The following is a 13,461-nucleotide window of genomic DNA, read 5'->3' on the forward strand; positions in this document are numbered from 1 at the left end:
GGAGAAGTTTCCGTCACTGTCAACGCATCACTTCCAACAGAGTGGTGTTGCGGCTGTCGGTGTAGCCGCTGGTGGTGCTGCTACTAAATGTTGTATTTGTATTGTTTCACAGAGCATTGCGGGTGTTTTCGTTGTGGTGGCGATTGTTGAATAAAACATTACATACGTTGAACGGCTACTGAGTTGTGCAAATTCCGCAAATGTGTGTCGGTAAGTGATGAATTTATTTAAAATTTTTGCACGAAAAAATTTTAACAACGGAAATACGTAAAATAAAATCCTATAAAATAACAAGTAATTTTAATCCAATGATGGGATCTAAACCAGATTAATATGGGACCACCTTTCCTTTAAAAAAAGAATTATATAAATCGGTTAACGTGGCCCAAAGTTGGGCGGTAACATAGATAAAACAAATATTCCGACGAATTGAAGTCAAAGTATTCAGATTTTCCGACCAATCTAACCCGTTTAGATGGGCAAACTCTTCCAAATGTTGCTTGTTCCTAAAGTAGCATCTCGCATCAGAGTAGCTTTGCCCTCTTCTGATTCAGGCTGGCATTGGGTTCAACCCCGTATCAGAAACTTTCGTTTTGTATTGTATACCAGAATATCCAGCAAAATAGTTGCGGTAAACGTAAACGCCCCTGCGTGGCGTTGGACTTTTTAAATTAAAGACGTCGCACCGCCTTTGTTTTCCATGCTACTAGGAGGCACCGAGGTCCAGTCTACTCTCTGCGGTCGGAACTCAAATGGTGGCCTGGAAATTATCTGAGGGACCCGAAATCGGCAGAAAAATTTTGAGATCCAACCTCCAAGCACAGAAAGATTAAATAGGGGGAATCATAGAGCGGTGTCTTCTCCCCTAGGAGAAACTTAGAAATCCTAAAATGATCTCTTTCTTCGCGTACACAATCTAAATTGCCAATAAAGTACAGGGCGCAACAAATTCCTGATATTCCTTTGTGAGCAATTGGACGGTCGCTTCTAAACTATGTTGCGCCAATTTGGAAACCGGAAACTTCTTTAGTAAGACGGGTTGTCTGCTGATGTAGTCAAAGCATGACTTCGGTAGCAAGTTCCATGTGCTCTAGGTCGACGTTAGCACCTCAACAAGCACTTGTTGGAAGAAGAACCTGCACATCAGAATGAGCTACAGGACTATGTGCTCGGCCTCAAATCAATCCGGGGCTGAAATTATCTTGCACGCCTGCTTGATAACAAAGATTCTCCCTTGAAAAACCATGTCCGAATTCGGTAGTCGAATAGATTTTTTGATTTGGAGGTCAGTTGAAAAAAACACCGTCTTTAAAAAAAGATGTTTGGGGCGTTCAGTAAAGGCAGTATTCTGCTTGTCTTTCCTTGATGGAGACATTATACTGAAGTTTTTCTTGTACATAAGCGTTGAACAGAGAGAATACAGAATAAGTCCATGCTCGTGTATGTGCTCGTGTATGTTAAACCTGACCTTTGTACCTTGTATAGATTATTTTAGCTCGTCTCAACAGTTTTCCACCAAACCAGGGAACCGTAAGCAATAATTAGGGAAGTTCCTGCCTAACAGATTCTTGGAAAAATGCAGAGTACCACAGGCATTTTCTGGGCCTAGCGTTAGTTACGGCTAGGTAGCCGGCATAGCAACCAAAAAAAAAAATTAAATAATAATACAGCAAAAATAAAATAAACGATGTACATTAGGGTGCATTACCAAAAATTTGTTATCTTAAATCAGTCGATATAAATTATTTAAAATTTGTATGCAGAAGTCTTAAGTTTAAACTCTTCTATTTCCTGGTTCCTGGGGTGTTTTTTTAGAAAACATATTATTAAAATCTTATTTTAATTATAGCAAGCTCGATTTTTGGAGGTATTTTCAAACTGCTTCAGCTCAGGAAAAACGTAATATTTTTCCAAGATATTTCGGCAGAATTTCTGATTAAAAAACAATACCGATTTTTTTTTTCTATGGCGAGTGATGCATCCTAATATAAAAGTATCTGCCTTTGCAAAAGAGATGAATTGAATTCAATCTGCTGCATTGATCTGTGACTCATTGTTGTTTTGTGTACATAAACAACAAAATCACGTAACTACCTGTTATGCCTAGGCCGCCAGTCAGTTGGACACTTTTTTGGGTGTGTTCACGAACAATTTTATATGCGTGTACGAGCGATTGTGCAGTTTGTAAGGTTGTATATAGAAAATTTGTTTTTCCGCGCTACAAGTTTCGCATAAAATTTAATTTTTTATTTTGTAACAATTTATATGCATGTGAACTCGTATACATATATTTCAATATATTCACACGTATGTATGTTTCTTGTTATATTTGCTGATTTCAAGTTGAGCGATTTCGAATTGTTAAACTTGTTTGCCGACGCGACACTTTGCCATATTTGGTTGGAAAGGAAGGCGAACTGGTTGCCCATTTTTGGAAAGCTGCACTTGAATTAAAATGTATTTATATATTTTTTTGTAACAATTTAACACTTCGCAATGAACGTTTATCTTCATATTTCTGCACTGAAGTAAAATAAAAAATTGCTACTTAAGTAACCGAACTAAATGGCTGTTGATTGAAATAAACTAGAAAATAAAAGTTTCTCACTACTTATTTAATAATAATAACTGTATACACCCACTTATGTTTTTTTTATAAAAATGTCATCGTAGAAAACGGGGCACACCCATATCGCTTTGAAACTGAAAAAAATTAGTGATTTTTATAAAAAGCCACTGTTGCCATGACAACTACAACTTGAAAAATTTTTTATTAGCTAATTTAAATTTGAAATGTTCTAAGGTTGCTCACCCATTTGTTTGGTTAATATATGTACATAATAATTCTAGAGTAAAATACAAACATTTTATGAGAGAAACGTAAATTTTAGTGTCAGCACCTCTTTCAACAAGAGAAAAAATTTTGGAAAAAAGCTATTTTGTGGACCACTCTAATGAACATACGAATCATATATTCACATGCATATGTATGTCTGTATACCGATTTACAAAAATAATTCATAATTATCCATTCCTCAAGCAACATATCCAGTTACTTCCCCTTAAAACTTCACCTACACACAATCGCCTAAGTACATAATGCGCGCTTCACTCAACCACCAATGCAACCATGTCATTAAGAAGTTTCAATTGTGAATCAAAAAGAGAAAAATGTTACAAATCTTTTTATAATTCAATTCACCTTGTTTGCTTGTTTGCTACACTTCAAAGTCAAAGTTTGTTACCCTGCGACATTTGTCATCAGCACCAATGTTTCTGGCGCTGTCACACAGTTGACACCCACACATCCCGTATATACATACATGTAACATCATATTTGATGATGCTATGTTCTATAATACGCACAAATTTATGCATATGTATGTAGTTACCCTACAACCCTACAAGAATTGTATGATGGAAACTAATACATAGGTATTTTTGTTACTAACACATTTAAAAATATTTCTAATATTTTTGCGTTGGTTAAAAAAAGACCATAAAGCTCTTATTTTTACGATATTGCAAATGTGGATGCGAGAGTGAAACAACTAATATATTCGACAGAGTTGCATTTTTTATGACAGTTTAGGAGTTCGAAGAAAAGCGCGCTGACGCTTAAATTAGAAGGAATTGTGGCAGCGTGCAGACGTGAAATTTGAGCGAACATTAAATTGTTATTTAAAACAAATAAGAGAAGCGTGATAAAAATAAGTGAAAAAATGAAAAGAAGACATTTTCAAAATTGTCTTTATAAAGAAAAAAGGACATTTGAGTCCAATGTTAAAAATTATAAAAGATTGCTAGAAGTGGAATGTGCGGGTAGTGAAAGTGAAGAAAATTCGAGGGCTTTTGTAAAAAGTATTCCCCTTATATCCACAAGTGAACCCGATCCTGTAGCTTCACCACCTGAAGTAGATAATGAAAGTCTGATCAGTAATTTTTTGGCCACCGATAGTTTGGATGCAGAGCCCGAAGCGTCCACTTCCTTAGCTTTAAGTTTCCCTGCAGAAAATATTGACGCAAAGAAAAAGTGTGACGAACTTAAATCATGGGCTGTTAGGAATAATATTTCTCAAAACGCTTTAGAGGATTTATTGAGAACGTTGCATAAAATAGGAGTCAATGATATTCCCCTGTCTGCGAAAACACTATTAAATACCAGCAAAGAAAAGATAAATGTTTCAGAAATTTCGGGTGGTGAATTTTTGTATTTAGGGATTCAAAATTTTTTTCTTTCGAGCTCTTTTAACTACTTAGACGGACAAACTGAAGTTTCTATAGATGTAGGTATTGATGGACTCAAACTTTATAAAAGTTCGAACAGAGTTTTATGGCCTATCCTGGGTTCAATTGTAGGGTTTCCTAATGTCAATCCCTTTATGATCGCGTGTTTTTCAGGATTAAAAAAACCAAATAATTTAGATAGTTTCATGTCGAATTTTTGTGCGGAAGTAAAGGTGCTTAGAGAAAATGGCGTTAAAGTAGGGTTTAAACAAAATGTATTGCAATTTAATATCCGTCTGTTTGTTTGTGATTCCCCAGCTAGGGCTTATGTGACAGGAGTAATATCACACAATGGCAAAAACGGTTGCTCCAAGTGTTGCCAGGTGGGTGATTACAAAAATAATAGGATTTGTTTTCAGAAACAAATCGGCCCTCTAAGATCAGATACAAGTTTTAAATTACGATTAAATCCCTCTCATCACCTAGAAAATTTTAAAGTAAAAAAAAGCATTTTAGAAGAATCAGGGTTTGGAATGGTGTCGCAGTTTCCCCTAGATAGTATGCACCTAGTCGACTTAGGGGTAACTAAGAAACTACTTAAACTTATTATTAAAAAAGAAAATCATACTATTATAAACAAGAAGCTCGATTTTATCTCTAAATATGTCCCATCAGAGTTTGTCCGCATATCTAGAAGTTTAGAAGAAATTCATAATTGGAAGTCGACTGAGTTTAGGCAGTTTTTATTATATACCGGAATATTCGTTCTAAAAGATTGTATCAGCAGTGATCAGTATTATCATTTTTTGTTATTGCATAGTGGTATTCGTCTTTTGTCTAATGAAAAATCTCACATAATTGAGTCCAATGTTTCCCAACAAATGCTACAAGATTTCGTCAATATTTTTGGAATTATATATGGTGATGAGTTGGTTAGTTTTAATGTTCATGGGTTACTTCACTTAGCAGATTGCGTTAAACAATTTGGGCCCTTAGACTCATTTTCAGCATACAGGTTCGAAAACTTCATGCAATATATAAAAAAACTTGTAAGTAAACCCAACAAAATCCTTCAGCAAATATATCTCAGACTTCATGAAAAGCAGGGACTTCAATTAAATTCAGAGAACGAGTCAAAATTTGCATCATTTAATTTAAATCCGAACAAAATGAAAGATAGTTTTTGTTTTAGTGAATCGACAGGACCTATGAAGGTTATCAATATTATAAAGTCACAAGAGCCCAATAAAATGGTGTGCAAAATTTTTAAAAAAACTGAAAATTACTTTGAGTTGCCTGTAGAGTCGTTTAGCGGGCTTGGTATAGTTCTTGCTAGTGAGTTAGGTGACGAAATAGTAACACTTTCAATGGAAGATATCCATTTAAAATACTTTTGTATACCTATCGAGGAGAAGTTTCTACTTATACCGCTCTTGCATAATCTTTTTCACAAATTTTCCCACTAATCACTAATTTGAGCATTCCACTCTCATCTAAAATTTTAACATACATATTTGAATTAAAATTTAATAAAAATTACTAATTATAAATAATTACAATATAATTAATAAACACAATATTAAATTAAAAATGAGATATCAGTAAATATAACAAAATACATATAATAATTATACAATACATATAATAAAAATACAATAATAAATTAATAACGAACTATTAATAAATATAACATGATACATATAATAATTATTAGTTATATAATATAATTTTTAATTATATAATATATTTATTTAATAATATATATTTTGTGTAATATACAAATGAGCTCATCTAACAACATATTTGAGACCCAAGACGAAAGTGGTAAGTTAACAGCAACACGGGTATAGAGTCATGCATATATGTAAGTATATATTTAAAATATGTACTTATGTATTTTTTTAGTAAACAATTCAATTATTGAGAGGCGACAATATGCTGTTGGAGGAGCAAAGGTCCAACAAGACACGGGTAACTTTTATCATAAGCTTTCGAATTAACTCTATTTGATTGGTTATTTACTTTTTGAATTTTAGATGTTCTAGAAGCCCTCAGGGAGATACGGGACAGGCTGCAAAAGATTGAGGAAAACGTAAGTTTATTATTCTAGGGGTGTTTTTTTTTGTTATGCATTTTTAACGTTGCCTGTATTTTTTTCTAACCTTTTCAGCAATTCACCCTCCTACAAAATCAAAGGACGCTCAGCGAAGGGCAATCGTCAATGGTACACAACCAAACTCTTATCTGCGACAAGATAATTGCAATGGACCTCAAAGTAAGTGTTTGACATCCTTATGCTGGTTTCTTTTGATATTTACTTTCTCGATTCTACGATTTATTAAAATATAATTTCGTAAAAATTTCTTTATTTTCAGATTGTTGAAAAGAGTGAAATGCTTGCACAAAATAAGGCAATAAGCGAGTGCAAGGTCATGCTCAAAAAGGTGACGGAATCGGTGTTCCGCATGACTGGTGAGACCCAGGACAAAGAGCTGGACGACATCGCGAGCACGTTGCCGCTGCAGTCTCAGACGGCAGTCGCTGAAGTCGAGGAGAAACTGCAATGCCCGGAGTATGCCCAAGCAATGGTAATTAAATCAAAGATTTTTCTAGAATATCCCTTGTTGGAATCTACATAATTCCTTTGTTTTAATCTTTTTTAAAGACGAAATTCCTCCACAAAGTCAAAGGGGCATCTGAAGACGTCGCGACCATAATGCGAAATATTTTTTCTGACGAGCTGCTACAGGGGTTTAACTGGGACGGAAGGTGGGAGAAAAAGTCCCTTTGCAAGTTGGCACTCATCGATACCATTTTGCGAAGTATACATTACAGTTAACTTTGTACTGTTAAAATTATTAATAACTTGTTCTTATTTAATTTAGACGTATTTAAAAAACAAGGATCGAGGAGTTTCGAGCTCAGCGTTAAAAAATCTATTTTGCTGAGTCATCATAGATTTAAGCAGCGCACTTATCTACGCAACAAAAATAAAAATACAGCAAAATAATGTAAAATAAAATAATATAAATAAAAACATATAATAATTTATAATAAAAAGACAATAATAATAATAATAATTATAAAATTTGAAATGAAATAAGTACGAAAATTAAAAAGAAAGAAAAAACCTAAAAAAAACCATAAAAATGAAATGAATTGACTTATTTTTTTAATTATAAATCGTTATGTGTTTTAAATAAACCTTATTTTCAACAAATTGAAAGACAACTTGTAATACCTTTGCTCAATAACAAAAAATTATTACCAGATTTTGCGTAATTGAACGCTTTATCATTTAAAAACTTGTGAAAATATGTTAAAATTTTCTATTATTGAACAAAGTATACATATTTATTAATTTGTAGAAAATGTTTGACTCAACTGTGATTAACACGCGTTATCAATATTTATATCAAACATGAGAAATCATTGTTGATTAATTATTACATCACATATGATAGTCACAATGGCATGTTTTATACACCAGGTATGATAGTCACAGTTGCATGATTTTTACATCAGCTATGATGGTCACAATTGCATGATTTTTATATCACGTATGATGGTCACAATTGCATCATTTTTATATCACGTATGACGGTCACAATGGCCTAATGTTTACATCAAGTATGCTAGTCATGCTTGACAAATATTTCCATCATTGATGATTATAGTCTATATGCCAAACACCGTTCGAGTAAACAGTGCGGCTATATGCTGATCAAGTTTCTATAACTAGTCTGTTAGAAAAGGATGCAGCATCACACGAACACAAATGTTTCTATCAATTTTTGCATTTTGACCTTAATAATGTGATAGAAACTTGCTTCCAGGCATGGACAGAAATTGTTATCACAATTGAATATCACATGACCGGTCAAATGACTGTCATCGTTCTTGCAGGGAAGACACTGCTGAGCACTTTACGCACAAACCCCAACACATTCACAAATATTTTACTATTTTCTAATACATTCTCATTTGCAGCCAATGCTATAATAACTTTGTTGTCATGACAACAAGATTTGTGATGAGGAAATCATGTCTTGGAAGTAATTATTTCATATTAAAAGTACCCGGTATTGAAGCAAAAGTTCAAACAATTTAGAATTTCCCCAACATTTTTAGATACCATTGTTGTAATTAATTGACTTGTAGAATCCTAGTTCTGCATTGCATATTTACGTACGATAAATGCGCTTTTATACCGCGCGGTGTCAATTCAATCTTATATGGTTACTTTTTTGCACAAGTACTTTTCACAGAAGAAGTGCATCACTAAAACTTACAAAAGAACTCATGAAAAAGAACTCGTTTATTGTTTGCAAATTCGTTGCCATTTTCGTAGCTGAAATCAGGTGAGCTAACTAAAATTGTTATATTTTCTATAATTTATTATATTTTTCAGCAAATAAATTGCAAAATTTGGGACTGGCCGTGTTGATTTAAAGGAAGTATTAGTAGTGAAGTGATAAAAAGTGATTTAAGTGACATATGTAAATTGTGCAAAATTTTGCACAGGCTTGTGGCTCTTTCAGTGACTTTATTGAAGTTAGGATTTGTGTGCAAACAAAAATGTAGAAAGCCGGAATGCTTTAAAATCATGGTGTGGAATCTAGTCTTAAGACATGATCTGTGTTGTGCCGTGTTTTCCAAAAATTTCGGCTTTCAATCCTTTTGGGTGTTTAAAAGACTAAACTGCATTAAGGGCCAGTTTTTCAGTTCACGGTTGTGGCTTAAACTCTCGAGCTGGTTAGTTCAAACTAAGATTGGCCAATCAATCAAATGCCAACCAGCTGTTCAATATAAACTTAGTTTAAGTAATTTAAGTTTAAACTGGCCCTAAGTCACTGAAAGCGCCAGCAGCAAAAATGTTGGGAAAGTATTATATGCAGTGGTTTTTGTTAATAATAAAAACCTTTGTGTGCAATGTGCGGAACCGAGGTGGTGTATTGCTTTACAACTTATGTATATTTGCGTGTTTGGGGAATTCACAATGGAGTCGTATTGTTTTATGTTGTAAACTTTAAACGCCTAAAAAATATATTAAAGGGGTTCGTAAAGTACCATCAAAGTCATATTATGAATAATAGTTGGTTGTCGTTTCAAGTCCTCTAAGCATTTACTTAAGCTTTTAAAGTTTACGACATACAACAATACGACACTTACAATACCTTTGTGAATCCCTCAATTGTATATAGAAACCTATAATAGGAGGCTTGCATAACGTATTAACATAAAGCATGCGCACGTTAGTTGCAAATCAGTATCTCCGGATTGCCAAAATTAGTGATTATTATAGTTGCGTTCCAGATGCTTCACGATTTGCAGGTTTTTACAGGAAGTCGGTCCAGGTTACCACCTTGCATAAGGTTTATTAATGGAGAAAACAGCTTTTCCTGCAAATCCTGCAAATCGTGAAGCATCTGGAACGCAACTTATGATGTGTAAAGCTGATGCCAGATAAAACGCTTACTTCGCTTTGCGTGACAGATGAGATGAATTGTATGAAAATGCACAAAGCATGCCACGTACATACACAGATCGTTGCAGCTGCAGCGCGAAGCGAAAAGATGGGAAACAATCTGCCGGTTTAATATTTATATTGTTTCATCCGAATTCGAGCAATCGTGCAGAAACATACAATTTAATTACATTGCTGATATTTCGAATGCTTAATACTTATGTATATGAAGTCCACAGCAACACGGACGATTAAAAAAGCAAAACAAAATTGTTTTCTTGGCGTTCATTGTGGCTTTTGCGTCTGGCGCATTGCTGGCAAAGTTATAATTGTCACGCAAAGCCACAAAGTTTTATCTGGCATCAGCTTATTTCACCTGTATTGAAATTCAGTGTTCCTTTACTCGTGCGATAATGGCTCCGTGTAAAAACTTTCACAACTTTTTACCAGTTTTGGCTATACTCGGAGCTATCACTGAATCCGTCGTAGTCCGATTTCTCGTACAATAGATTTAGTTGCACAGTAGAGTTTAATTGTATTTGCCAAAGTTTAAATTTAATTGTCCAAAACTTAAATTTATTTTCCAAAGTTTAAATCCGTTACTTTGGTATTTACCTGAACACAAATACCTAACTATTTTTGTACTTAGTACTTTTATTTTGAATTATTTTTTAAATGAAAATTATTAAAAATAAATAAATAATCATAAGTTGCAAACAGTATCATTTTGAATTTCGTTGCTAATTAGTTGAACGCATCTGTAACTGGATTGAGTACTGATTTTTCCAATTGATTAACAAGACATATTCTAGAATTGCTTCAAATTAATTACTATTAAGACATCTAATATAAAAAAAATTACAATTTGTAATTTAATTAGTTAAATCTATTATTTCAGAATCGCTCATTACTGGTCTGACTACTTTTTCATTCAGCTGATAAAGATACGTCATCAATCAAACAAAGAAGTCATTTACTGTCAAAATACTAACTAATTACTAATTAGATTACTAAAATTATCTTTGATACTACTTCGGAGTTTTCGGGATTCTTGGTACTAACAACAAGGTTTTTCTTCTGTACGTTTCGTTAGGTGAAACTAACTAAATACTTTTAGACTATGTATTTAGCGCTGTGAAAATAAGTAAAATCCAAAATACTTAGTAAATAGTACTTTGGTATTTACCACAACACAAATACCTAAATATTTTTGTACTTAGTACTTAATACTAAAATTTTGCCCATGACTCGTGTGTAAATTATATTATTGGATTGAGTACCGCTTTTCCGAGTGATTAACGAGACATAGGCTGACTTTCAAAACGTGTCAATACAATGTTTGGAAACTATTATACTGCGATATTCAAACTGTTTGTATATGCAGAGTTGCGACACATTGCAGCCATATACATTGCATATTTCAAATATTCAATATAGCAATGAACAATTTTTCTGAATTTTCCATTTTTAAAACACCAATGATAACCACGTAACAAACGAAGCATCAACTTTGTTTCTGATGCGCTGATTGCTCTAGCGATGCGTTTCGATAACTTTTCGGATGCGTTTTGGAAAAGTATACATTGTCAATATTTAGTATTTGGGCGTTATGGAACATTAAACTTTGTACGTATGCATAGCAATTGACGTTTTGGAAGTCAGCCATATTCTATGTAGACCTGCTTCAAACTGATTTCTATTAAGACATCTAATATTTAAAAAAAATTACAATTTGTAATTCAATATTATTTCAGAATCGCTCATTACTGGTCTGACTGCTTTTTCATTCAGCTGATAAAGATACGTCATCAATCAAAACAAAGAAGGCATTTACTGTCAAAATACTAATCTTAGTTAATAGTCAATAGATTACTAAAAATAATTGAACGTAGGATATTTTTGTGAATCATGAGTATGAATAAAAAAACATTTTCCAATTTGATGAGCAAGGAGAAGAAAGATTTTGAAGCATCAGTTTCAAAATATAGAAAACTGAACCAACTTGCTCATCAAATGGAAATTGGTAACAGTAGTAGCAATTATAGAGTACCTTGTTGTAATGATGACATGCCTAGTACCAGCAGAGCTGCCGGCCTTCAAAATATTTTTGATCCTACTGTGAGAAGTGTATCAGATACTGTTTTGGTTAATGAAGATGATTTTGGGTGTAATGAGAGTAGCGATAGTGAGAGTTATTTATTCGACTTACATGAGTTAGATGATAGTGTAAGAAATATAGATGCAAATTATGAACGGAGTAGTGAGTTAAAGGCTTTTGCTATCCGAAATAATCTCTCTCAGAATACGTTGACGGACCTATTAAAAACATTGAGGAAGATAGGGGTTGACGGACTACCTCTTTCCGCTAAAACTCTTTTAGGTACTAGTCGGGAGACAGTAGATATTAAAACCATACCAGGGGGGAGAGTTCTTATATTTCGGTATCCAGTTTTTTTTTTATGTCAAGAGATTTCGAATTTTTGCAAAGCGTAGATAAAGTTTATATAGACGTGGGAATTGATGGATTGAAGATATTTAAAAGCTCAAATAGGACGTTGTGGCCAATTTTAGGCTCTGTCGTAGGTTTTCCTAAAGAGGACCCCTTTATTATTGCCTGTTTTTCTGGTATGAGTAAGCCCCATAACGTAGATGAATTTCTTAGGCAGTTTTGTGATGAAATAGTACTTTTAAGAGAAAACGGACTAAAGGTAGGACTTAATGAATTAATAAAGCAGTTCGATGTTAGGCTTTTTTCGTGTGACTCTCCAGCTCGCGCTTTTGTAACAGGAGTGAAGTCCCATACTGGAAAAAACAGTTGCCCAAAATGCATATGTAATAGTGAGTATAAACAAAGAAGGGTTTGCTTTTCGAATACAATTGGGCCCTTACGGACAGACGATTCATTTAAAAATAGATTAGATTTAGACCATCATAGTTTAGAATACAGACAATGTAGAAGTTTGTTGGAATTTGCAAATATTGGCATGGTTTCACAATTTCCCTTGGAACCAATGCATTTAGTAGATTTAGGTATTATGAAGAAACTACTCCAATTGCTGATTAAAAGAGGTAACGTAACAAGAATGAATGAGAAAATGCATTACCTCTCAAGTTTTGTTCCCTCGGAGTTTTGCAGAATATCCCGAAATCTTGATGAAATAAGCAATTGGAAGTCCACGGAATTTAGACAATTTTTATTGTACACGGGAATATTTATTTTGAAAGACTGCATACCAGATGATTTATATTACAACTTTCTTTTATTGCATGCCGGAATTCGACTTCTTTCTTGTGAAAGGTCGCATAACGCAGAACTAAATATCGCAAATGAGATTTTGAAAGACTTTGTAAAATTATTTGGCGATTTGTATGGTGACTTTTTGATAAGCTTTAACGTGCATAATTTACTGCACTTGCCAGATTGCGTAAAACAGTTCGGTCCTTTGGATAGTTTTTCAGCGTATAAATTTGAAAATTACATGCAGCATTTAAAAAAAATGATAAACAAACCCAGCCAAATATTACAGCAAATTTATTTTAGAAACCTTGAACGACAAAACGTAATTGCAGATTCCAACAAAACTTCAAAAATTGGGGAGTTTTATATAGATTTTAATAAGGATAAGGATAGTTTTTGTTGTAGCAATAAGTTCGGACCACTCAAAATCATTGGAAAAGATTTAGACTCTAACGCTTTTAAAGCCCTAATTTTAGTAAATTTAGGAAACTATTTTGAAGAACCATTGCAATCCTCATCTGGTCTAGGC

The 13,461-nt window shown here is 33.6% G+C and overlaps 1 protein-coding gene across 1 annotated transcript; it reads left to right on the top strand.

The window, feature by feature from the left end:
- Positions 1-6,042: 6,042 nt before the first annotated feature.
- LOC118742923 lies at positions 6,043-7,253 on the top strand. Its single transcript, XM_036475351.1, has 6 exons — positions 6,043-6,198; positions 6,264-6,319; positions 6,398-6,502; positions 6,603-6,815; positions 6,893-7,049; positions 7,113-7,253. The coding sequence occupies exons 1-6, from the start codon at positions 6,111-6,113 to the stop codon at positions 7,235-7,237; spliced, it is 744 nt and encodes a 247-aa protein (XP_036331244.1). The 5' UTR covers positions 6,043-6,110; the 3' UTR covers positions 7,238-7,253.
- Positions 7,254-13,461: the final 6,208 nt, after the last annotated feature.

Source organism: Rhagoletis pomonella, unplaced genomic scaffold (assembly GCF_013731165.1).
Source record: "Rhagoletis pomonella isolate Grant_MI unplaced genomic scaffold, Rhpom_1.0 Rhpom_scaffold_00007, whole genome shotgun sequence".
Classification (NCBI taxonomy): domain Eukaryota; kingdom Metazoa; phylum Arthropoda; class Insecta; order Diptera; family Tephritidae; genus Rhagoletis; species Rhagoletis pomonella.

What these genes read in the sequence shown, in the direction of transcription:
- LOC118742923 (XM_036475351.1), top strand. Translation starts at nt 6,111, where the DNA reads ATGTACTTATGTATTTTTTTAGTAAACAATTCAATTATTGAGAGGCGA. An exon ending in TGCAAAAGATTGAGGAAAAC is followed by an intron (nt 6,320 to 6,397) that starts GTAAGTTTATTA and finishes TAACCTTTTCAG; the next exon opens with CAATTCACCCTCCTACAAAA. An exon ending in CGGAGTATGCCCAAGCAATG is followed by an intron (nt 6,816 to 6,892) that starts GTAATTAAATCA and finishes TCTTTTTTAAAG; the next exon opens with ACGAAATTCCTCCACAAAGT.